Source organism: Dasypus novemcinctus, chromosome 24 (assembly GCF_030445035.2).
Source record: "Dasypus novemcinctus isolate mDasNov1 chromosome 24, mDasNov1.1.hap2, whole genome shotgun sequence".
NCBI lineage: Eukaryota > Metazoa > Chordata > Mammalia > Cingulata > Dasypodidae > Dasypus > Dasypus novemcinctus.
The window spans coordinates 53,581,703-53,604,772 of record NC_080696.1 but is presented as its reverse complement, the minus strand read 5'-3'; the positions used below and the strand labels follow the sequence as shown (position 1 = coordinate 53,604,772).

The 23,070-nt window shown below is 55.8% G+C and overlaps 1 protein-coding gene across 1 annotated transcript; it reads right to left on the bottom strand.

Annotated features, from left to right (window-relative positions):
• Positions 1-16,825: 16,825 nt before the first annotated feature.
• Positions 16,826-23,020, bottom strand: SNAI1 (snail family transcriptional repressor 1). Its single transcript, XM_004462198.3, has 3 exons — positions 22,841-23,020; positions 21,574-22,101; positions 16,826-17,864 (listed from the first exon to the last, which is right to left on the bottom strand). The coding sequence occupies exons 1-3, from the start codon at positions 22,920-22,922 to the stop codon at positions 17,680-17,682; spliced, it is 795 nt and encodes a 264-aa protein (XP_004462255.1). The 5' UTR covers positions 22,923-23,020; the 3' UTR covers positions 16,826-17,679.
• Between the last annotated feature and the right edge of the window lie 50 nt (positions 23,021-23,070).

The following is a 23,070-nucleotide window of genomic DNA, read 5'->3' as shown; positions in this document are numbered from 1 at the left end:
TCCCATAAAGCGCCAGGCCTGGCTCTCCTTGGCGAAGAGGATGCCCTGCCCTGACTGGCTCTGCCCAAACCCTTGGCTGGAGGGCGGGGAAGCTGCCCGAAGCAGGGGTGAGGCCAGAAACCTCCCCTGCAGGGCCCGGGGGCTAAGGAGAAGGCAGACACCTTATTGACACGCTCTCCGTGGGCTCCTGACAAGTCTGCCCCACAAACCCCTCTGGGAAACAAAGAAGGGGCCGCTGGGAGGGCTGGACTGGCTCCCTCGAGACCACCCAGGGCCAGCACTTCCGGCCTCTGCGCCTTCCCCGCCACGCTCTGGCCCTCACTGGTCTTTGCCACCACGAGGGGAGAGCTAACAGGGGCGATTCAGAGGACGCTTGCTGGGAGAAAGGTCGCCCCAATTCCTCGTGGCCGACTGTGGCTGTCTCTGCCACCCGCCCAGGGAGGAGGGGTCAGTGCCAGGCACCCGGCAGCAGGGAGGCGGAGCTCCAAGGCGGGGAGGGCCAGGCTGCCTTCCCGCGGCCTCCTGACCTGGCCGCAGCTGTGAGATGGCCCAGCACTTTCTTCTGGGTGTGGCAAGAGCGCTCCAGACAGGGCAGGGGCAGGGCGGGGAGGGGGCAGCAGGGAGGCGCCAACTGTGCTCCCTGAAAGGGGGTGGCACAAGTGGGCTTAGGGAGACCTGGATTTGAGTCAAGTTCTGCCCTAAAATGTGACCCTGGGTGAGGGCAGGTGCCCTCATCTGCAACAGGAAAGGCTGTAGGGAGGCTCTGGTGAGCCGTGTGCGTAGCTAATGTTTGCTGAGCAGCTACTACGTCCCCCATGGGGCACAGCTCCAGGCGCTTCCAGCCCGGCCTCTAAGATCTGGGACATGGCCACGATGAGTGCTTTCTCTAGACTAACTCAGATTAACTTCATGGTAACCTGGGCGAAGGGCGGTGCTGCAGAGGAGAAACTGAGGCACAGACAGAAGTGACTTGCCCGAGGTCACACAGACAGGAAGCGGCAGAGCAGGGATTCGAAACCAGCCAGTCTGACTCCAGAGTCCCCGGGCTTCTTAGCCATTACCTACCCAGTGCCCGGTCCACAGTCAAGGTCAGCGGCCATTCCGGTCACTGTCGTCATTGCTGTTGGCACCTGCCCAGCTTTCTGGAGTTAGGACCCAACCTTGCGTAGGGAAACGGGGTGAGCCCAAACCTCAGCCCATCCCATCCCCAATGGCCACCCCGTTGGGACCCTGCTGTGGAAACTGAGGCACAGAGGGGGTTGTGCTGAGCCCAAGGTCGCGCCGTCCTGGGGGCAGCTACGGTCTGGCCCGCGCAGTGTCCCTCCTGGCCAGCCTCTCCTGGAGCACAAGGGCTCACGCACGCGGCCTCCCCGCCGCTCCCGCTGGCTCCCCGCTGGCTCCACGCTGGCTGTGAGACATTTGTTACTGTGTCAGATCCAGTCCCCGCCCCGCTGGGGGGCCGCAGGCAGGGGGCTTCCCCCGCGGCTCCGGGCAGGAGGAATGCGCCCCCGCCCCCGGGCCCATCTGGCCCCCATCGGGCCCATCTGCTTCCCATCGCCCGCCGGGCGCCGCGGGGCCGCCAGAGCCCGCCTGCAGGGGTGTGAAGTTTATGTGGCCGGGCCCGGAGCCGGCGGTGACAGGCCCACACACGCGCACACGGAGACCCCCACACCAGTCCCCGTACACACCGACACCCCTCCCCCACGCACACCCCAAATCTCAGCCACACCCCGGAGGCCTCCTGCTCACACGTACACACCAGACCCCAACACCACATCCTGACTCACACACCCCTATCCACACACCCATATTCTTTCACTCTCAGATACATTCCAGAGACCCCCAAGGCACACACACACCCAGAGCCCCCCACACCAAACCCTGACACCTACAGAAAGGAATCACTCCCCCAAATCCACAGAGACTCCCAGACCCGCTGATGCACACACCAAACCTTCCGTGTGCCGCCCGCTACACCCACACTCGCACCTGCACACACGCTCCCTCCTGCCCCCCAGACTCATCCAGTTCACCCAGGTGACACAAACTCAAAACACCACCCTACACACCAGCCAGGCCTCAGAGGCCACCGGCTGGGAAGGCCTCCCCCTCTGGGGACACAACCACCTGGCCCTGTCTTCGAGCCCCACTCTCCCCTTGCATCTCCTGCATCCCCCAAACCTGGGAGCTGCCGTCAAGGTGTCCCGCCTCCTTGTTCCCTCCTAGACGGCCCAGGACAGGCGGTCAAGGTGGCCGGTTCCTCCAAGGAGGCCTGGAGACCTGCAGCCACTGCCGGAGGTCACTAGGGAGCATGGGGCACAGCCAGTGGATTCGAACCCAGACCCCGGGCTCTGCATCAAGCAACCTCAATGAATGCCCCAAATACTTCCCCGTCTGACACCTCCACCCTGTGCCTGGACCATCCCCCCGTGAGATCTGTCACCCACCCATGGGGGCTCCCACCCTGTGTCCATGGACTTCCAGGGGCCCAGGGGTGGAACTGAGGGATTCATTAACTCAGACTGGGAAAGAGAGAGACTTCTTGATTGTCACCAACCTCAGACTGGAATTTGGCCTTTCCTTCCCTTACAGACAGACATGGGGAACAAACCACAGTGGCAGTAGCTGGACTGTGCTTTGTCACTCCAGAAATCACAGGTCTTTCCACATCCCTTTATATTGTTGCAGAAATAGCATTTATTCTCTTCTCAAACTCAAAATTTCCCTGGTTATTAGAACTGTCACTAGATCTTGTTATTCAATGGACTTAACAAAGAAGCACAGCTGCAACCTATCAAACATGTTAATAACAGTAATTCAGTATAATTGGTTTTCTTTTAATCCTATATACTTTAATTTATAAATTTAAACGTTATCTAAATTTTTAAACATAAAAGGGGGGACTTGGATGTGGATCAAGCAATTGAGCTCCCGCCTACCACACGGGAGGTCCCTGGTTTGGTCCTGGTGCCTCCTAAAGAAGACAGCAAGGGAAGCAGATGTGGCTCAACTGATAGAGTGTCCACCTACCATATAGGCGGTCCAGGGCTCATACCCAGGGCCTCCTGGCCCGTGTGGTGAGCTGGCCCACACGCAGTGCTGTGGCGCGCAAGGAGTGCCCTGCCACACAGGGGTGTTCCCCATGTAGAGGAGCCCTACATGCAAGGAATAGTGCACCCCACAAGGAGAGCCGCCCTGTGCGAAAAAAGTGCAGCCCACCCAGGAGTGGCACTGCACACATGGAGAGCTGAGACAACAAGATGATGCAACAAAAAGAGACAGATTCCTGGAGCCACTGAGAATGCAAGCGGACACAGAACACAGAGCAAATGGACACAAGAGAGCAGACAATGGGAGGGGGGAAGGGGAGAGAAATAAATAAAATAAATCTTTAAAAAAATAAAAACGAAAAAATAAAGAAGACAGCGAGTTGGCACGATAGGCAGGTGCAGCAACCTGACATAACTAGAGACACAAGAAGAAAAACATAATGGGAGACACAACAAAGCAGGGATGGAGTTTCCTAGGGCCTCCTAAAGGGGGCGAGTAAAACAGTGAGCTGGTATGACAGAAAGGCACGGCAAGCTGACACAACAAGATGACACAACAAAGACACAAGAAGAAAAACACAATAAGAGACATAACAAAGCAGGGAATGGAGGTGGCTCAAGGAATTAGGTGCCTCCCTCCCATATCAGAGGTCCTGCGTTGGGTTCCCAGTGCCTCCCTAAGTGCAAACAACAAAAAGCAAAAAACAAAAAACATGAAAAGGGATCATGGCACAAAAGCAGGTACTACATTACTGCATATTTATACTTTATTATGCCAGCAGGGTTGGGTAACTTGCCCCAGGTCACACAGCTCTAAATGGCCTAACCAGGCTGGCTCACCCTTGACCTCTATGCTATCTGTCTGTGGGAACCCAGGACATGTCCTGCCCCCAGGAAGACAAGCCCAGGGTCTAGGAGGCTCCACCACCACGCACATCACCCAGCTTGGGGACCCTGGGAACCTCCGGGGCAGCCCAGGAGGGAGGCAGAGCTGCAGGTTTACAACCTGTGAGGGTGTGAGATTTCTCACCACAGCAGGCAGCGCAGGTAGCACAGGCCTGCCCAGCTGGGGTTCTGAGTGTGAGCCTCCTTTCTGCTGGGCCCCAGGAGGAGGGAACGCTGGTGGGCCCCGGCCCTCTGTTCCCCTGGCCTTCTGTCCATCTGCCTCTCTGTGGCTCAGGAAATCTGTCCCAAACAAACCAGAAACTGAATCATGGGGAAGAAAGGGAAGGTTTACTTAGTCCTCCACTGCTGGCTTTGTGCAGCCATTCATTCGTTCCTCCTTCAATCATTTATTGAGCACCTACTGTGTGCTCAGCTGGGAAGGGAGGCTACAGCTATGCATGCCCACCTCGTGGAGCTGAGTCTGGTGGAGGAGGCGGACAAGAAGCAAGTGAGCAAATAGGTCTATAATAAAATAAAGAAAAATAAATCAGGGGTGGGAGCAGAGAGACAGGCCACGGGGCTGTTTTAGAAACGTGTTCTGGGCGGGCCTCTCTAAGGAGGTGGCCTCTGAGTAGAGAGGAAGTGAGGGGAACGCATGGGGCTAACAGTGCAGGGAACAGTGTCCTGTCCGGGGAAGAGCAGGTGCACAGACCTGCCGCTGGCCTCCTTGAGCTCGCCTTTCTGCCCACCCCACGCTGGGGACCACCCGCCTTCTCTTCCTCCGTGCATCCTCCCACTCGGCCCTCCAGCTCCTTCCAGCCCCAGGGCCCACCTGCCTGACCACCTGATTCCCCCCCATCGTCCCCACTGGCCTGGAAGCCTCTTCCCCAAGTCGGGTACAGCGCCTGGTACATCCCCAATTGACTGATGAGAAAACGGAGGTTCCAAGAGGCACCCAGGGTGGCCCAAGCCTGGTCCTGGACCCAAAGCCTGCACCTGACGGCTTCTGCTTTCAGGGACTGTCCTGATTTCAAGCTGCGGCGCCCGTCGCCCTGCAGGCCGTGGGGAGCAGTCCCCAAGTCTGAATGTGCCATGGGTCCTGATTCTCTCAATCTCAGTTGGTGGCTGACTCAGCCTGCTCGTTGTGCTCCTAAATGGCCCACCCGGGGCAGCCTCCCGTGCGCAGGGTCCCGCCAAACCCACCCTAGGAGGGCAGGTCCCACTTTAGAGGGGAGGGGCGCAGGGAGTGCGGAGGCGGCAGAGCCAAGCTGTGCGGGGCTGGAGCGGGGCTCCCTCAAGCTGCCCCCGTCGGGGCGCCGGGGTCCCCCGAGGGCCCGGGAATGCGCGGGGGCGGGGGGCAGGGCCCAGCTCACATTTCCCGCCAGGGCCCCCCGCCGCCCCCTCGCGCCCCTCGCGCCGCCGCTGCTGGCGGCCCCCTCATTAAGGCGCCTTGCCTTCCACCTCCGAAATTTTCCACGCAGGGTTAGCCTGGCGACTCGCTGTCTGCGGGCCTCATAAAGGCCGCCGTGTGCTGCATTCGTCTCGCTGCGGGCCGGGGGGAGGGTGTCGGCGGCCTGGAGGGGCGCCCGGGCTGCCAGGCCCCCCGCCCGCCGGAGGCCTCTGGCCCGCTCCCCCCACCGCGCAGCCTGGAGAATTCCAGATTCATCAACATAAATTTAAAAAAGAAGGAGAGGGAGCAGAAGAAAAAGAAGGGGAAAAAAGAAAAAAAACCCGCAGCCAGCTTGTACCGAGCCTATGAGCCTATTCCGAGGGCCGGGACTAGCGGCCACGGAACCTCCCGGCAAACCTTAGGTGGGGAGGGCCTCCGCTGAGCCCCCTTTTGCTGGAGAGAAAGGAGGTGCGGAGAGTGGAACTAAGTTGCCCTAGGTCCCATAGGAGTGGGGGTGTGGGCCGGGTACATGACACAGATCACAGCCCAGGCTCTGTACCGGGCACCTACTAGATGCCAGGCTCTGCTCTAGGAGGGCCCAGCACTCCCTGCCCTCCTGTGGCTGACGTTCCAGTGCGGAGCCCGGCATTGATCAACACCTAAAATAAAGGCTCAGATAGTGGTGGGTGCTGTGGGGAACGCTACAGCAGGGGAGGGGGAATAGAACCGAAAGGGGTGGGGAGGACGGGAAGTGGCTCTTAGAACAGTCAGGTGAGGTTTCTTTAAGAATTGGAGTCAGGTGAGCTTCCAAAGAAGGGGGTTCCAGGTAGAAGAAGCAGCACGTGCAAAGGCCCTGGGGCGGGAGCCTGCTTAGCTCTCATTTCTTAATCATTTACTGTAGGCACATCTCACAGAGCCTACAGACTCGGCGGAGCCCAGGAATCTCTATAATGCCCCTTTCCAGCTGATTTTCCAGAGATGATTGAGGCTGAGAGGGATTAAAATGCCTGTTCAAAGTCCTGCAGCAGGTTGGTGCCGAGCTAGGATTTGAACTGGGGTCTCTGGCACTCATAATGGCACGGCACGTTGATGTGACAGGTGCCAGGCCAGGTAGCATTCATCTGACTCCCCAGCATCCCACACAGGGCCTGGTGGGAGGAGCGGGGGCGGGAAGAGAGGAAGGAAGGGCTGGCGGCCAGCGTCCACCCCCACACCGGTTAGTGGTGGGATTCTTCCTGGGAGCTCGTGGCCATGTGGCGACACCTTCAATGACATTCCTCTCTAACGCTGGTTGAGCACGTACTCAGTGCTGAGTGCTTTACCAGGCGCTCGTGTATTTATCCCTCCTATCAACCAGTTTCCAGTGAGGGAAGCCTCTTGTCCAAGGTCGTGCAGCCAGGGAGCGGCAGAGCTGGGGTTTGACACCAATCTTGCACTCTAAACCACCTCTGGACAGTGACAGCAATGAAATGACAGTCATCATCGGCCAGTCAGTGTTCCCGGCATATTCAATGTGGAAACTCACAAACAACACGAGCTGCTTTGCTTTATCCCCAGGAGACAAATGAGGAAACTGAGGCTGCGAGACGCCATAAAGGGCAGAGGTAGAATTTGCTCCTTAATTAGACAACCTCTCTCCACGCCATCTCCAGCTGCAGCCTCCTGAGCAGGCAGGGTCTGTAGTCAGAACCTGAAGATGGGTAGAAACGCACAGCCCTCGTAAGCCTCGGCGAGAGCACTGACTAGCCCAGTGGAGGAGTGGGCGAAGGACAGCGTCAGAAAAGAAATCCCCACAGGCTAGGGAAACCGTCTCTGCAAAACCCATATTTGATAAAGGGCTTGTAGATTGGACAAAGAACTCTGAAATCTCGACAATAAGAAAGGTTGATTTAAAAATGGGAAAACATGTTGAATGAAAGATATGCTTACCAGGTGCAATGGATGTGTCATGATGATGGGAGAGAGTGTTGCTGTGGGGGGAGTGGGGGGCGGGGGCGGTGGGGTTGAATGGGACCTCATATTTTTCATAATGTAATTTTTTAAAAAAATAATAAATAATTAAAAAAAAAAAGAAAGATATGGGTGATAAAAAGCACATGGAAAGAGGCTCACCATCATTAGTCATTAGTGAAATGCAAATTAAAACCACATTGGATGGCTAGAGTTTAAAAGACCAAACGTGGAGGAACTGGAACCCTGGTGCTCGGCTGGTGGGAATGCAAAATAGTGCAACCACTTGGGAAATAGTTTCTTAAAAAGTTAAGTTTACACTTATCAAACAAGTTTACAAGTTTATACTTATCTGGCAATCACTCTCCTATGTATCCCCCTAAGAGAAATGCAAATATATGCCCACACAAAGACTGGTAATGAAGGTTCATAGCAGCTTTATTTGTAATGACCTAAAACTGGAAACAGACCAAATGCCCATCAAAAAGTGAATGGTTCATCCCTCCAATGGAACACTACTCAGCAATAAAAAGGAATGAACTGTTCATATATTCTGCAACATGGATAAATCTCAAAATAATTATGCTGAGTGAAAGAAACCAGATTCAAAAGAAAACATACTGTATGATAAAATATTCCAGAAAATGCAAACTAATCAATAATGACAGAAAGCAGATCATTGGTAACCTGGGGAGGGAGGGAGGATGAGAAGAGAGGGAAGGGAGAGGGAGGAGGGAAGGGGGATTGCCACGGGGCACAGCGAGACTTTGGAGGACGATGGACATGTTCACCGTCTTAACTATGACGATCATTTCACAGGTATATACTTAGGTCAAAGTTATCAAATTTTATACTTTGTTTATGGCATTTATTATATGACAGTTACATCTTGAGAAAGCTGTTACACACGCATACTCACCTATTAGAATGGCTAAAATAGGGAAGCAGATGTGGCTCAACTGATAAAGTATCCACCTACCATATGGAAGGTCCAGGGTTCGATTCCCAAGTCCTCCTTGCTTGTGTGATGAGCTGGCCCACACTCAGTGCTGATGCATGCAAGGAGTGCCATGCCACGCAGGGGTGCCCCCCACATAGGGGAGCCCCACACAAGGAGTGCACCTTCAAGGGGAGCCGCCCCACGCAAAAAAAGAGCAGCCCGCCCAGGAGTGGCACCGCACACAGGGGTTGCTGACGCAGCAAGATGACGCAACAAAAAGACATAGATTCCTGGTGCCTCCTGACAAGAATGCAGGTGGACACAGAAGAACACAGTGAATGGACACAGAGAGCAGACAATGGGGGGGAGGGAAGGGAGAGAGAATTAAGTAAAATAAATCTTTAAAAAAAAAAGAATGGTTAAAATGAAAAATAAAAACTGGTAATTACCAAGTACTGAAGCAACAGGAACTCCCTTTGACGTTGCTGGTGAGAATGCAAAACGGCAGGGCACCCTGGCAAATTGATTGGCAGCTTCTTACACATTTAAGCACATGCTCCCCAGAGAGCCCAACGACCCCACTCTTAGGTATAGACCCCAAAGGAATGAAAATTTGAGTTCATGCAAAAATCCATGTAGTGACTTTATTCATAATCGCAAAAAATTGGCAACGACTCAAATGTCCATTGGCTGGAAAATGAATAAACAAACTGTGGGGCAAGTGGACAATGGAATGTGACTCAGCACTAAAGAGGAAGAAATTCCTGCTGTGTCCTCCACAACATGGAGACACTCACAAAAATAAAATTGAGCAAAAAAAGCTGGTTTCCGCAGGATTGGAAGGTTCTGTTTCTTGAGCTAGGTGCTGGTCAGACAGGTGGGTTCAGTTTGAAAAAAAGAAGGGGGCCACTGAGCTGAACACTTCTGCCATGTATACATTTATGTTTTTAAAAAAATTTCAGATAGTTCAAGAGAGAAAAAGGTGTTACGTCCGTCCCCCTGGGGCCCTGTGCCCCTGTCCCCGGGTCTCCGCAGAGGCCACCAGACACAGATGCTAACATGGGTCTGTATTTATGTCTGAAAACATTCTAGAAGGGTCTCTAGTTAGAGGAATTATTTCCTGCCCCTTGGACCTCTATGTTTTTATTTATTTATTTATTTCCCCCACCCCCACCCCAGTTGTCTGTTCTCTGTGTCTATTTGCTGTGTCTTCTTCTTTGTCCGCTTCTGTTGTTGTCAGCGGCACGGGAATCTGTGTCTCTTTTTGCTGCGTCATCTTGCTGTGTCAGCTCTCCGTGTGTGCGGCACCGTTCCTGGGCAGGCTGCACTTTCTTTCACGCTGGGCGGTTCTCCTTACGGGGTGCACTCCTTGCGCGTGGGGCTCCCCTACGAGGGGACACCCCTGCATGGCGCGGCACTCCTTGCGCGCATCAGCGCTGCGCATGGGCCAGCTCCACACGGGTCAAGGAGGCCCGGGGTTTGAACCGTGGACCTCCCACGTGGTAGACGGACGCCCTAACCACTGGGCCAAGTCTGCCGCCCAGCAAACGTTTCTTGTGCGCCTGCTCAGGTCCTGCGCTCTTGCAGTGCACGGTCTGGTGGGGGAGGGGGTGGGCGTGGGGCAGGGGGACGCAGAGTCCAGGGTCTGTCCATTCGGTGGCTGGCGTGAGGGACTTCAGGTCTGATAGAGGTGGCTGGGAGGGTCCCCTGAGAAGAATATGATTTGGGGATACGTTTCTTTATTCTCCTGTCGCCCCTCCTGAGGACTCCGTTTTGGCATTGGCGCCACCACCACCCTCCCCGCCTTTCCGTGTCTCCAGCCCAAAGCTGGGAGTGCTGGAACCTTCTTGGGCCTCGTCCCCGCCCCCACCCCCCATTCCATCAGTCCCTCCACAAAGTCAGCTCTCACCTACCCCGCCCCCCGACTCCCCCTCCTGCCCCCTGCCAGCTCTCCCCCGGAAGCTGGGGCCTGCAGGTGCCTCCTCTCTGGTCTCCACTTCCTTTCAGGTCCCCTCAGTCAGAGGGAAGTCAGACAAAGTCACTCCTCCGCATAAAATCCCCCTGCGGCTTCCCTTGGTGACTTCCCGGGGCTTAGAATAAAAGCCAAACACCTGGCCAGGGCGCGAGGCCCTGTGGGGCCGGCCCCAGCCCGCCCTCGCTCACGCCTCTCGCCATTTCTTGAGCAGGCCCAGCACATTCCCATCTCAGGCCCTTCTCACGGGTGGGCCGGCGGCCCGGGACCCCTCCTCGCACTCAGGTTCCCTTGCCGGCTAAGCCTACCCCTTCCCCTCCTCTGGAAGGGCTCCCCAGAACGCCCCCGCCCCGACTCAGTTAGCGCCTCCCCTGGCTCTCCCACGGCCACCTGCCTTAGTCTAGGTAATGCCACTCCGCTCCCTGGACTGTGAGCTCCCAGCGAACAGGCACTGGTGTGTCTGTTCACGGTCGCATCATGAGTGTCTATGAGAGGGCCTGGCGCACAGCCGGGGCCCAGAGCCTGTGTGCTGGATGCAGGGAGGCCTGAGCGAAGTCTCAGGGCCTGGGAGCTGGAGCCTCAGACCTTCCCTAGACGTGACCGGCCCGGAGAAGAGCCAGGAGAGGAGGGGCGGGGCTGACAGTCCCACTGGGGCACCGTGGCCTTGCCTTCTCCAGATCATCTTGGCCCTGGGACAGGGCAGACCCCAGTTCAAATCCTGGTGCCTAACCGTAGGGTTCCCAGTGAGCCAGCAATTCCACTTCTATGTACATAACCAGGACGAGTAAGAACTTGTCATATTTTGTACCTTACGTTTAGCAGTATGTCAGTTACATCTTGAGAAAGCTGTTACACATACAGCTAAAATAAAAAATAATAAAACTGAGGGAGCAGAGGTGGCTCAAGCGATTAGATGCCTCCCTCCCACATGGGAGGCCCCAGGTTCAGTTCCCGGTGCTTCCTGAAAAAGAAGATGAGGAAGTAGACTTGGCCCAGTGGTTACGGCTTCCGTCTACCACATGGGAGGTCCGCGGTTCAAACCCCGGGCCTCCTTGACCCGTGTGCAGCTGGCCCACGCGCAGTGCTGATGCGTGCAAGGAGTGCCCTGCCACACAGGGGTGTCCCCCACATAGGGGAGCCCCACACGCAAGGAGTGCGCCCCATAAGGAGAGCCACCCAGTGCGAAAGAAACCGTAGCCTGCCCAGGAATGGCGCCGCACACACGGAGAGCTGACACAACAAGATGATGCAACAAAAAGAAACACAGATTCCCGTGCCGCTGACGACAACAGAAGCGGACAAAGAAGACGCAGCAAATGGACACAGAGAACAGACAACCGGGGTGGGCGGGGGTAAGGGGAGAGAAATAAATAAAAAATAAATCCTTAAAAAAAAAAAAAAAGACAACGAGCAGACACAGAGAGCCCACAAAGAGCAGACCGTGAGTGCAAACAGCAAGGCGGGGGTGGGGGTGGAGTGGGGAGGGAGAAATAAACAGATAAATCTTTAAAAAATAATAATAATTTAAAAACTGGTAATAACAAGTGCTGGCGAGCACGTGGAGCCGTTGGGACTCTCTCATTCGTGGCTTGTGGTCTACGCCAAAACCTTTATGGGAATGTTCACAGCAGCCTTCTCCGTAAGAGTCTAAAAAGGAGAAAGAACCTAAAACGATCATTGACTGATGGGCAGATAAACAAAATGTGGTATATCCAAGGGATGGAATATTTTTCAGCCATGAAAAGAATGAGGTGGTGATCTGTGCTACAACATGGATACACGTCGGAAGCGTGGCGCTTGGTGAAGGAAGCCAGTCACAAAAGGCCTTGCCTAGGATTCCACTTACATGAAAAAGGCCAAGTCATGGGGACAGAAAGGAGGTCAGTGGCCTTTCGTATAAGCTGGGTGCCCAGTCTGGAGGTACAGAACACCCGCTACCCCACCCACCTACCAGCCAGGGGCTGAGCTCCCATTTCCCTGCCTCTCCTAGCCCCAAAATCTACCCACACCTTTGACTGCTCACCTGGCTGGGATGTGCAGTGCAACACGGTATCTAGAAATTTGTTAAAGGATAAGATGGGGCCCTCTGCCCCTGGAATTTTCTAAATGTGTTGGGTAAAGATCGTGACTCTGTTTTACTTCAATTTTGAGAAAAAAACACATTTTTTTAATTACACTCCCACCCCAAAACTAGGAAAAAATAATAATGTCAGTAATAAAAGAAGTCCTAGCTCTGCCACCTACTTGCTGTGTGACTCTGAGCATGTTACTTAACCTCTTTGGGCCTCAGTGTCTTCTTTCTTGGGTAGGTAGAGAAGACTTCATGAATTTCTCTAGGTGGGGCACTCAGCACAGTACCTGGCACATAGTTAGTGCCCCATAAGGGTGGCGGTCATGCCGTGTGTCCTCTGGGGGCACGTATACTCGTTCACTCTTCCTTCAACAAATTGTCTGATTGGGTGCTTCCTGCATGCAAGTCATGAGATACTCATGATGGAGTGGGGAGCAAAGCAGACAAAGTGCCCACCTGCGCGAGCTGACCTTCTGGTGGAAGAGACAGGTGAACTAGGAAGTGTCAGCAGTGAAACTGTGAAAAGGGAAATACACAGTTTGTCAGATGGCGTCAAGTGCTATGGGGAGAAAACAAAACGGGAGGAGGCTGGAATGAAAAGGGAGCGTGTAGGGCTGGGAGAAGGCTCTTTGGGGAGGGACATTGGAGCAGAGAGCGAATGAAGCGGCGGAGGGAGCTGTTCCAGCAAGTGCAAAGGCCCTGGAGAGGCAGTGAGCCTCCCGGGCCTGACGAGCAGCGAGGAGCCTGGTTGGCTGGACAAGCAAGGGGGGCGGGCGGGCGGGCGTGCAGGGGGGCGAGGTGGGCGTGATGAGGGCTGGATCGTGGGGCCTTTGGTGTTCCCTGTGGGTGAGATGAGAACCATGTGTGCATGTAAACGGATTTGTTTATTTTTTAATCCAGAAAGATGTAAACCAAGCTCTTTGCAGCCTCACTGCTGGGAAAGTGAAGGCATCAGGAGAGGGCCTCACATCTACTCTTGATTTTTGTAAATGAGAATAATTTCTTTATGAATTTGTCTATTCTAAATACCCAAGGATGAGCTAGACTCCCACCCTCCAAGGTACCCCTGTACCAGCTCAGGGGATGCCCCTAGGTAGTTGACACACCACTAATGGGGTCTAGATGTGCCCAGAGGTGGCCCCAGCCCCAGCCCTGCCTGCCTGGACACTTACTTGCTCAGAGACCGGCTTTACAGCCAGTTTGTTTCCTGGACTCCTTTTAAAGAAAAGCCCAGGGCAGGAGCTACTGCGCTGCCCCCTGCCCACTCGCCCCGAACCCCACAGCCCTGAGCCGCTGCCAGGATGGAGGAGGGAAAATTCCTCCCTCCAGTAAAAAGCCAACCAGTAAAATAGACGGAATGACGGAATTAGATAAAATCACTGTTTGGCAGTCATCGTAGAAATCACTGATTTAGGCAAAAATCACCAGTGGAGGCTACAACTCAAGGGTGGAAGACTGAAGAGCAATGGATAGTCACACAATCTCAAAGTCGCTCCCCACAAGATTCTTACCAACTACCCGGGGGAAAAAGAGGAACTGTCTGCAGGAGCACCCTGCCAGCCACCATCCTCATCAAGTGGTCCAAGTTAACGTCCCCAGTAATGGGACAAACTGCCCTCACCGACCTCGTGATAACTTGCACTAAGAAAGACAAAATGCCATTTTGGTGGTCCCTGCCCAAAGTGCACAACCCAGACTTAAATGTGTGAGAACATCAGGAAAACCCAAAGGGGGACATTCTCTATAAAAGCTACTCCTCAAAAATGTCAAGGTCCCCAAAGACAAAGAAAGGCAGATCCAGAATAAAAGAGACTGAAGATTTACCACTAAATACAATATTTAATGATCCTGGCTGTTGTATCCACTCTTCCTCCCCCAAAATGTGATCGAGGACGTTATTGGGACAGTTGGAGAGATTTCACTGTGATTGGATTAGATGATAGCCCTGCAGCAAGGCTAAATCTCCCGACGTGATCACTGAATTGTGGTTATGTAAGAGCACGTGCTTGCTCTTAGGAAGTACATGCTGCAGTATTTGGTGGTAAAGGGGTGTCATGACTACAACTCACTGTCAAATGGTTCAGAAATAAATGTCTCTGTGTATACACAGAGAAGCAGCACGTAATAAAATGTTAACATCTAGGAAATCTGAGTGAAGGGTTCCAGTTTATTGTACTTTTCTTGCAAATTTTCTGTCAGTTAGAAATTATTTCAAAATAAAGTTTTCAAACTTAAAAAAGTCTCCTTTGTCCTCTCAATTGGTCCTGTGTGCCCCCATCCTTCCCCTTGCAGACCCCTAGGGACCTACTTTTCTTAGTTTATTGTTAATCCTTCCAGAGTTTCTGTATGCAAATCAAACGAGTATGACCAGGCATGCTTATTTCCACCCCTTTTCTTCCTACAAAGGGCAGCGTGTTCTGCACATTTTTGTTTTAATTGGGTAACGTATATAACATTTCCCACTTTAGCCACCTTCAAGCCTACAATTCATAACATTAATTACATTCACAGAGTTGAGCTACTACCACCATCCATTATCAAAATCTTTCCATTGGGCGGGGGCGGGGAGAAGGGCAGAGAAATAAAAAACAGAAAACCTTTCCATCAACCCAAACAGAAACTCCGCACCCATTAGGCTGACTCCCCATTCCCCCACCCCAGCCCCGCGGGTCATTTCTTACTTAAGGGTATGGCCTGGGGGTGTTCCATATGAGGACATCCATTTGGGGGGGGTCCTCATTCTTTTTGGCAGCGCCCACCCCCCACCGCCATGTCCAACCTTCCCTTTTAAAAAGCCAAGTACCTCGCGCTCCCTGAGAGCCCCCGGGGTGCCGTGTGCTTGCTTGGCACAACCGATGCGTCTCAGATCTGCTCTCCTTCCCCTAAGCCACCATCCTGGGCCAGGCCGCCACCCGCTCTCCCCTCCAGCCTTCTCACAGGATCGCCCTGTTTGGTTTTTAAAAATATTTTCTTGCTAGAGGCCGCCCTCCCCTGCGTGCACCGCCCAGGGCGCCACGGCACCCTCGGCTTGCAGATCCCCTGGGTGCCCCGCCCCTCCCAGCGCTCTGGTCTTTCCGGTGCTCCAGGGGGCAGGCTCGTTCCTGCCTCCAGCCTTAGCACCTGCTGTTCCTCCCCCGCCCGCTGCCTTCCAGTCCCCTGGTCTCCGCCTCCAGCAGCCTTCTCTGGGGGACCCGCCTGGGGGGCTCTGATGCCATCGTGGCACCGTTGGTGGAGGGAAGCCTCTTGTTGCTTTAATTACTCGTTTGTTTTCTGGCTCCCCCACTCCAGCACAAGCCCGGGAGCCCTAGAACGGAGCCTGCACGCAGTGTCACCTATCCTGACCGGACTGCGGCCTCTCCACCGTCGCCCAGGGACGAAGGCGCTGTCCCCATTCTATGGAGGCAGAAACTGGGGATCTGAGAGAGCCTTGCCCGGGCCCCGAGAGCCAGATGGGGGCCGGGAAGACCCTGCCTCAAATCCCGCTCTGCCACCTCCTGCCTGGGTGGCCTGTCACCATCGAAGTGAGCATGTCCTGCCTAGCGGCTGTAGACTGCCCGGCACACAGTAGGCCTTCAGCACACGGGGGGGGGGGGGGGGGGGGGCGGCCCCCACCCCTTCCCCAGCCTCAGCTCCCTCACTTCCCTTCAGGGAGGCCTGCCACAATTTGGCGATTGTTAGAGAACCGTTTTTTTTTTTTTTTTTTGGAAGGAAAGCTGCAAGTCATTAAGGGCTGCTCCCGGCCTGCTGGCCTGCGGGTCACCATTTCCTGTTTAGAAGAAAGAATCATCTCTCCTTTGGAACACGACGCTCCCCCCACCCCCAGCCTGACTCTGGGGCTCCGAAGCTCTGCGACGCCTGCTCAGCTCCCCGCAGGAAACTGGCACCTTCTGCACCTTTTGTGCCCTGAACGGACACTCATTTTCTCCCGGCCCCAGGAGGTCTCCAGAGGTGAGGTCACCCCCGCCAGCCAGCCGGGGGTGAATTGCCCCAGCCCAGGATACGAGCCACCATCTCCCCGGCTCCTGGGAGCAGGAAGCGGAGCGACCCCTACCCTTTGGCCCGGCTTCTCGCCCTCCTGGCTCCAGCCGGTCAATTTCCTTGCATCAAAGGCCATTTGGTACCCGGCAGCCAGACGGAGGTGTGGGGCCGACAGGGTGGCCGGAGCAGGGGCCAGAGCCCTGGAAGCCGGAAGGACATCCTCTGACTCCCTCCGGCTCCCCGCATTCCGCTCCCACATCTGCGAGCAGCAGCCAACCCCTGCCCATCAGGTCGGAGCTCCGGCCTGTCTGGTGGATCAGACCCAGCGAAGTCGGGGTTCACCCCCTGGGCTTGGCCAGCTCCAAAATTCAAGGGAGAGAGAATAAGCGCGCCAGTGTGGAGAGTCACCTACTGTGAGGCAAAGCCATTTTGCACAAGATCCCAAAACAGCCAAACCCACACCATGTTTCCAAAAACGAGATTTAAGGCTGCCGTCAGAAATATCTGAGTTCCAGAAATTCTTGCCCCCACTCTCTGCTTCCTGAAGACCCTTTAAAATACCCGGCTCCTCCATAAAACCAAGTAGAGATTTTTTTAATATAAATTAACCGCTTTATTGAATATCAATAAACTGTACATATAACTATACAAAAATGTTTCCCTAGTACAAAATGTTGCTTGCAATATAAATACCAGTGTACCTTAAAAAAATGTAAACATCTTCCTCCCAGGCCCACCTGTTGGACCCCCAAAATAGTTCTGGGAGACACATGGGTCAGGCTGAAGCGCCCACTTGGGCCCCTGACAAGTGACAGCAATTACTCACAGTCCCTTTTGAGAAGTTGTTAAATTGCCCGTGAAACAGGTGCCCCTGTGACCATCACGAGGCCGAAATAGCTGCCCGGGCCTGGGGCATCTCGGGGTCTAGACACGTCTTGGTGTCTGGCGCCCACCCCCCACCCCCAGGCCCCCTGGACACACCTGGGGGGGATTATTGCATAGTTAGTCACACCTCGTGGAGGGGTGGCCTGAGAGTTCCTTGGTGCAGGGGGAAGGCGTTGGGGTCCCCGAATGGGCTGGGAGCCTCCTCATTCTGCCGCCTTTTGTCCTGAAGCTCAGAGCAGCTGTATCCAAACAGCTCTGGATACACAAACCAGCCCAGAAGGGCCAACGACTCGGGCAGCGGCTGCCGGGGCCCTCTGCTGCAAGCTGCCCCCTCCCCAGCCGCCGGGCATGTCCGCAGAATGGCCTCTCTCTGAGCCCACCGAGGCACCCAGACGGAGGGGAGAGAACTGGAACGTGATTCTCACCAGAGTCCCGCGGCGCCAAAGCGGCCAGAGGCGGCGCGCTCGGCAGGGGAGCCCGTGGCAGCGAGAAGGGCGCAGGGGTTCCTTCTGGAGCGGCGGGAAAGGGGGTCTGGAGAGGCGAAAGGGGCCCCGGGGGTCAGCGGGGGCCCCCCGCGCAGCCCGACTCCTCGTGCTTGTGCAGCAGGGACATGCGGGAGAAGGTGCGCGCGCAGGTCTTGCACTGGTACTTCTTGACGTCCGAGTGCGTCTGCAGGTGCGCGCGCAGGTTGGAGCGGTCGGCGAAGGCGCGGCTGCAGTGGGAGCAGGAGAAGGGCTTCTCGCCTGGGGCGCAAAGCAAGAGCGCGTTGAGTGAGACCGGCTGGGATCGCGCAGGACAACCGCGGACATTTACGGAGCGCCTACTGTGTGCCAGGCGTGATACCAAAGTGCCTGCATGGTTTCAGTCCTCCCGAACAGCCCCGAGAAGGCAGGCATTATTGTTTTAGAAAGGAGGGGACCGAGGATCGAGGGAGGGGGGGTAGTCAAATAGATGGCTCTAGTTCCTGCTCCTAAGTCACCCCCTGTGCCTTCCCAAACCCCAGAAATCCCTATACATCCGCCCCCAGCCTTTAGCGCCCAGCTCACCCCCAACCCTAAACAAATCCTGCTGTGAGCCCAGAAACCAGGCCATGAAACACCCGGTGTCCAAAGGTCTGGATTCAATTGGGAGCTCTGCCACTCCCTGCTGTGTGAACTTGGGCAAGTCGTCCAGCTTCTCTGAGCTTCTAATCTGCAAAATCGTCTGTCATGCCCCACTCACAGGGGTGGTGATTGCAAGGAGGTAGGATTTGGCACTTAAACCCACTGTGCCTGCCCTGGGAGGAGCTCAGCCAACACCAGAGCACAATGAGCACTTACTGTGTTAACCCATTTACTCCCCATTGCCACCCTGTCGTCCACATTTTAGAGATGGTGAAACTGGAGCACAGAGAGGTTAAGTAGCATATTCAGAGTCACACAGCAGGAACCAAGCAGCCTGACTCCAGAGCCCTTGATTTTAACACCACAGATACCACCTCTCAGACAAGGGAGGCTGCTGGTGGTGTCCCTTATAATCAGTACTGAAGTCATTCCTGATTTACTTTGGGGACAAAGATTAAGAGGCAGGCTTCAGAGGCCTCCCCACCCCCACCCCAGGCTACTAGGCCCCTCCTCTGGGCTCTGCCAGATGCCTGCCCACCAGGGCACTGTGCTGACATTTCAAGTCTTCTTGCCTGTCCCCCAGTCAGACTGAGAGTCCCGTAAGGGTGCTCCCCCACCCCGAGTCCATTCAAAGTTCTGAGCCCCTGGCCCAGGGACCCCCAAGGAGCTATGGGGACTTGATTCCTTACTGAAGCCCCTCCACATGTGGCCCAACCAAGGCTGTGCTGGCGAAGAGTCTTACAGGGCCTGCAGGGCCTGGTATACAGTAGGTGCTCAATAAATGCTTGTTACATGAATAGATCTGTTCAAAATACAGATGTCCCAGGAGAGTCTGACCTCTCAATGACCAGATTATGCTGTTTGCCAGCTTTTCAAAATCCTTGCCCCAACCAAGAAGACAGTTTACATTCCCAAAACATCCTGAGTACAGGGTCTTTTGGGTTTTTAGGGGGGCGTGGGGATAGGGAGAATGTCTCATTCTCCAAATAAAGTCATAATATTATAATATTAATTCATCTGACAAATATTTATTGAGCTTCTACTACATGCCAGGCACTATTCTATCATGGTGAATCTGCTTCTTCCAAAAACCATTCTCCTCTCCTTCCACCCTAGCCTGACAGGCCTCCCGGCCACATCCCACTTGCTAATCCCAGGCTGGAACTCAAGAAGGGCTCTGATGGGAGGACGCTGGGTGCCTGGGGCAGGTGCTGGGTGCCCAGGCCGGGGACCCACCCACTCAGCAGGCACTTAAAGAGCACCGCCCTGGGCCCCGTATCATGGGGCAGATGACAGGGTGGGGACACCGAGTCAGGGTAAGAGGGCAGGATGCCTGAGCACCTGCTCCGCCGTTATTGAGCGCCATCTCCCTCACCAACGAAGGCCCTACTGTGTGCAGCCCTGGAAGGGGGGTAGTCCCGTTTTCCCCAGGGCCCAGAGAGCCCCTCCCTCTCACCTGGTGAGCACCAGAGCCCTAGTGGTAGAGGGTTACAGCCACAGCCTCTGGCTCGAGCCGCTCTCCTGGTGTGACCTGAGAAAGTGGATTCACCCCTCTGTGCCTCAGTTTCCTCATCTGTAAGCCGGGGGCTATGGTACCTCTGGCTCCTAGCACTGACGGTGGATCGCTGAGTTACCCTCCCACCCAGTAAGTGCCCAGTGAAGGCTCCCTTTACTCATTATTGCCAATGAACCAAACCACAAGGGAGGGGACACTGTGAGGCAGGACGGGTTGGGCCGTGTGTGCAAGCAAGCCGGGGGCACAGACCTCCACCCCCAAACCCTGCCCCCCAGACGCCTTCATGGTGCTCCTGGCGAGTGTGAAATCGGCACCAGGCCGGCAGGGACAAAGGCTGCCGAGGGGGGCCCTGTACATGCGATACCCCCCGGATTAAAGGGGCTGTCACGCCGCGGGCCAGCAGCTGCGGCCCGAACAGGTGCAGGGTACCGCTACCCCAGGCACCTGCTCCCGCCCCCCCAGCCCCCACCCCCTGGGCCCTCCATTAAGGCACACAATGGGCGCCGAGGAGGACAGCAATGGTGCATTTCAACGGGGCTTTGTCTGAGTCATGCCTTTACATTAAAATAAAAATGAAAAAAAAAAATATCCGGATGGGAGGGGAGAAGGGCTGGGGGGATCACATGGTGGGCAACCTGAGGGCTGCAGCTCCACCATCAGTGGGGCAGGCAGCCCGGGGCCTGGGGGAGAGGACAAGCAGTTGGACTTTTGCATGTTAAAATGTGGGCGATTTGTGTGGCAGGTACGAGAAGGGGGGGCCCCAGCCTGCAGGCTTTGGGGGAGGCCTGCAGATGCCAGGCCCCGCTGACCCTCACAGCAGCCACCAGGCCAGGATGAGGCAGGACTGAGGCTCCAGCCCAGCCAGCTTGACCCTGCAGCTGATAGTCGTGACCCTTGAACTTTCTCCCTCAACAGCCACTCTCCAATGAGCAGCCCCAAACATTCTGCCCTCTACCTCCCCAGTTTAGAAAAGACAGAGTGGCTACTTTCCCCCATTTCCAGAAAGTTAAAGGGAAGAAAGTGAACCTCTTCCACAATTTTCTGCCTCCCCATTTCCAGAAAGTTAAAGGGAAGAAGTGACCCTCTTCCACAATTTTCTGCCTATTTGGTTTTTGCAACATTAAGACATGATTGAGTTTTCTACCAGCAAAGCTGTCCGCCCCCCCCCCACCAGTCTGAATGATGGGATTAAGTGGATCCACTCCGCCCTGGGGGGTGGGGAGAGCAGATCTGAGAACCGTCATGAAGTGATTAACAAGCTGCTGAACCTTCCCGGTCACCCGAACAAGGCCTGTGTTATCAACTTCTGATGCTCAGAGACTTGCCCGAGGTCACACAGCATGACAGCGGAATCAACAGCAACTCCCATCCCAGTTCAGGGAGAGTTTATCAGGCACCCAGCACTTGCCAGTGTGCTTCGGTACGTGCTCTCTCACGTGGGAGCAAAGAAACTCCAAAGCTATTCTGATGCCCATTTTACAGGTGAGGAAACTGAGACTCAGGTGAAATACCAGCCTAAGGTTTAAAACAGTTCTGAAAGCAGGTGGGGGGGGGGGCCTGACAAAATCCTGCCTTGCTGAGGGGGGGTGGGACAGGGAGGCCCCTTTACACCTGACCGAAAGGTGGCACCTTGCACAGACCCCGCCCTAAGGCATCCCATGTGGCTGAGACACAGGAGGGACTTGCCAGGGCATCTACTTGGCCCACCTGTTTAGCCGACAGATGAGTGCTGGTCACTTTCTGCCAACTGGCTCCTGACCCCTTGAACTTGACATTAGGGAGACTCGGGGCCTCAGTTTCCACCTTGGAAATGAGGACAGCAAGCGGGCTCACCTGTGTGCGTGCGCACATGACCCTGCAGCAGCCAGGGCCTGGAGAAGGCCTTGCCGCAGGTGTCGCAGACGCAGGGCAGCGTGTGGCTCCGGATGTGCATCTTGAGGGCCCCCAGGCTGACGTATTCCTTGTCACAGTATTTGCAGTTGAAGGCCTTGCGGGACTGGGGGTCCCTGGCCACCGCGAGCACCGCCAGCTGCTTGGGCGGCTGGCCCAGGCCGGGGAAGGCAGCGTAGGTCTCGGCCTCCAGGGAGGAGGCTGAGGCGGAAGAGAAGGACGAGGGAGCCGGCGAGGGCGGGCTGGGGGGCTGGGAGCCCTTCCCGCTGTCTTCGTCTGACAGGGAGGTCAGCTCGGCGGCCTTTGGGCCCTCCTGGGGCAGCAGAGAGGCCCAGCTGACCGGCTGGGCGTGGGGCGCCAGGAGCGAGTCCCAGATGAGCGTGGGCAGGGAGGCTGTGGGGTTGAGGACCTCGGGGGGCGGGATGGCCGCCAGCAGGTGGGCCTGGTCATAAGGCTGCTGGAAGGTGAACTCTGTGGAGAGCCAGAAAGAAGACAGGATCAGGCATTAGGTCGGCCAGTCAGTCAACAAACATCAGTCGGGGGCCCACTGTGGGGGAGAATGGGCCTCGTGCTCTAAATACAAATTAAGTGAATAAAAAAGTTAGGAACAGGAGAGACCAGGTTTCTGCTCTCCCAAAGCCCCTTCCTCACCCAGTCACCCAGTTCTCTCGCTTCAACCCCAGAATCTCCAATCTCACCGAAAGGTCCCACTTAACAGGCCCAGTTCAAGGGCGTCATTCCCAGGTCTTCCTCCTCCTGGGTCCCCCAGAACCCCTAGACCAGCAGCAGCCCCTGCTCAGGGTCCCAGCTCCGGGGTCACAGAACTACCACCCGGTCCTCGGCCCCATCTACACGTAACTCTTCCCCCACGCCCCCACCCTCAGTTCTACTTGGGATTCTTCACAGCCACTGTCAGGCTGTCTCTCCTGGCACTAGCCCCTTCCTCTCATTTCTAGACCCCGGGTCCCTGCACTCCCTGCTCCCCACTAAAAAGTCCCCCCAGCCCAAGACCCCTGCCCCTCCATGCAGGACTGGCGGACCCACCTGCTCCACTTCCCAAGCCCTCTCGCCACCTTCCCTGAGGCCCGGTCCTCTGACCAGCGTCGTCAACTGGGGCCGCAGATCTCCCTCCCCCAGATGCCCCGGGGCAGCCCCCCTCGGACTCTCCCGGACCCTCCCCCGACGGCTCGGCGGCTCCGCGTCTACCCACCCAGGGAGGAGTCGTGCAGCTCGCTGTAGTTGGGCCTCCGGCGGGAGCAGGCGGGCTTCCGGACGAGGAAAGAGCGCGGCATGGTGGCCGAGGCTGCCGGGGTCGCCCTAGCGCGCGGGGGTCGCGGCGCCCTCCTAGCCCCAGGCGGTGCCGAGACGCTGTGAGCGCAAAGGCGGCGTCGGACTCGCTTAAGTAGCCAGCCGGGGAGGGGGCGGGGCCGCTGGTGACCA

What these genes read in the sequence shown, in the direction of transcription:
- SNAI1 (XM_004462198.3), bottom strand. Translation starts at nt 22,922, where the DNA reads ATGCCGCGCTCTTTCCTCGTCCGGAAGCCCGCCTGCTCCCGCCGGAGG. An exon ending in GCTGCACGACTCCTCCCTGG is followed by an intron (nt 22,102 to 22,840) that starts GTGGGTAGACGC and finishes GGCTCTCCACAG; the next exon opens with AGTTCACCTTCCAGCAGCCT. An exon ending in TCATGTGCGCACGCACACAG is followed by an intron (nt 17,865 to 21,573) that starts GTGAGCCCGCTT and finishes TTTGCGCCCCAG; the next exon opens with GCGAGAAGCCCTTCTCCTGC.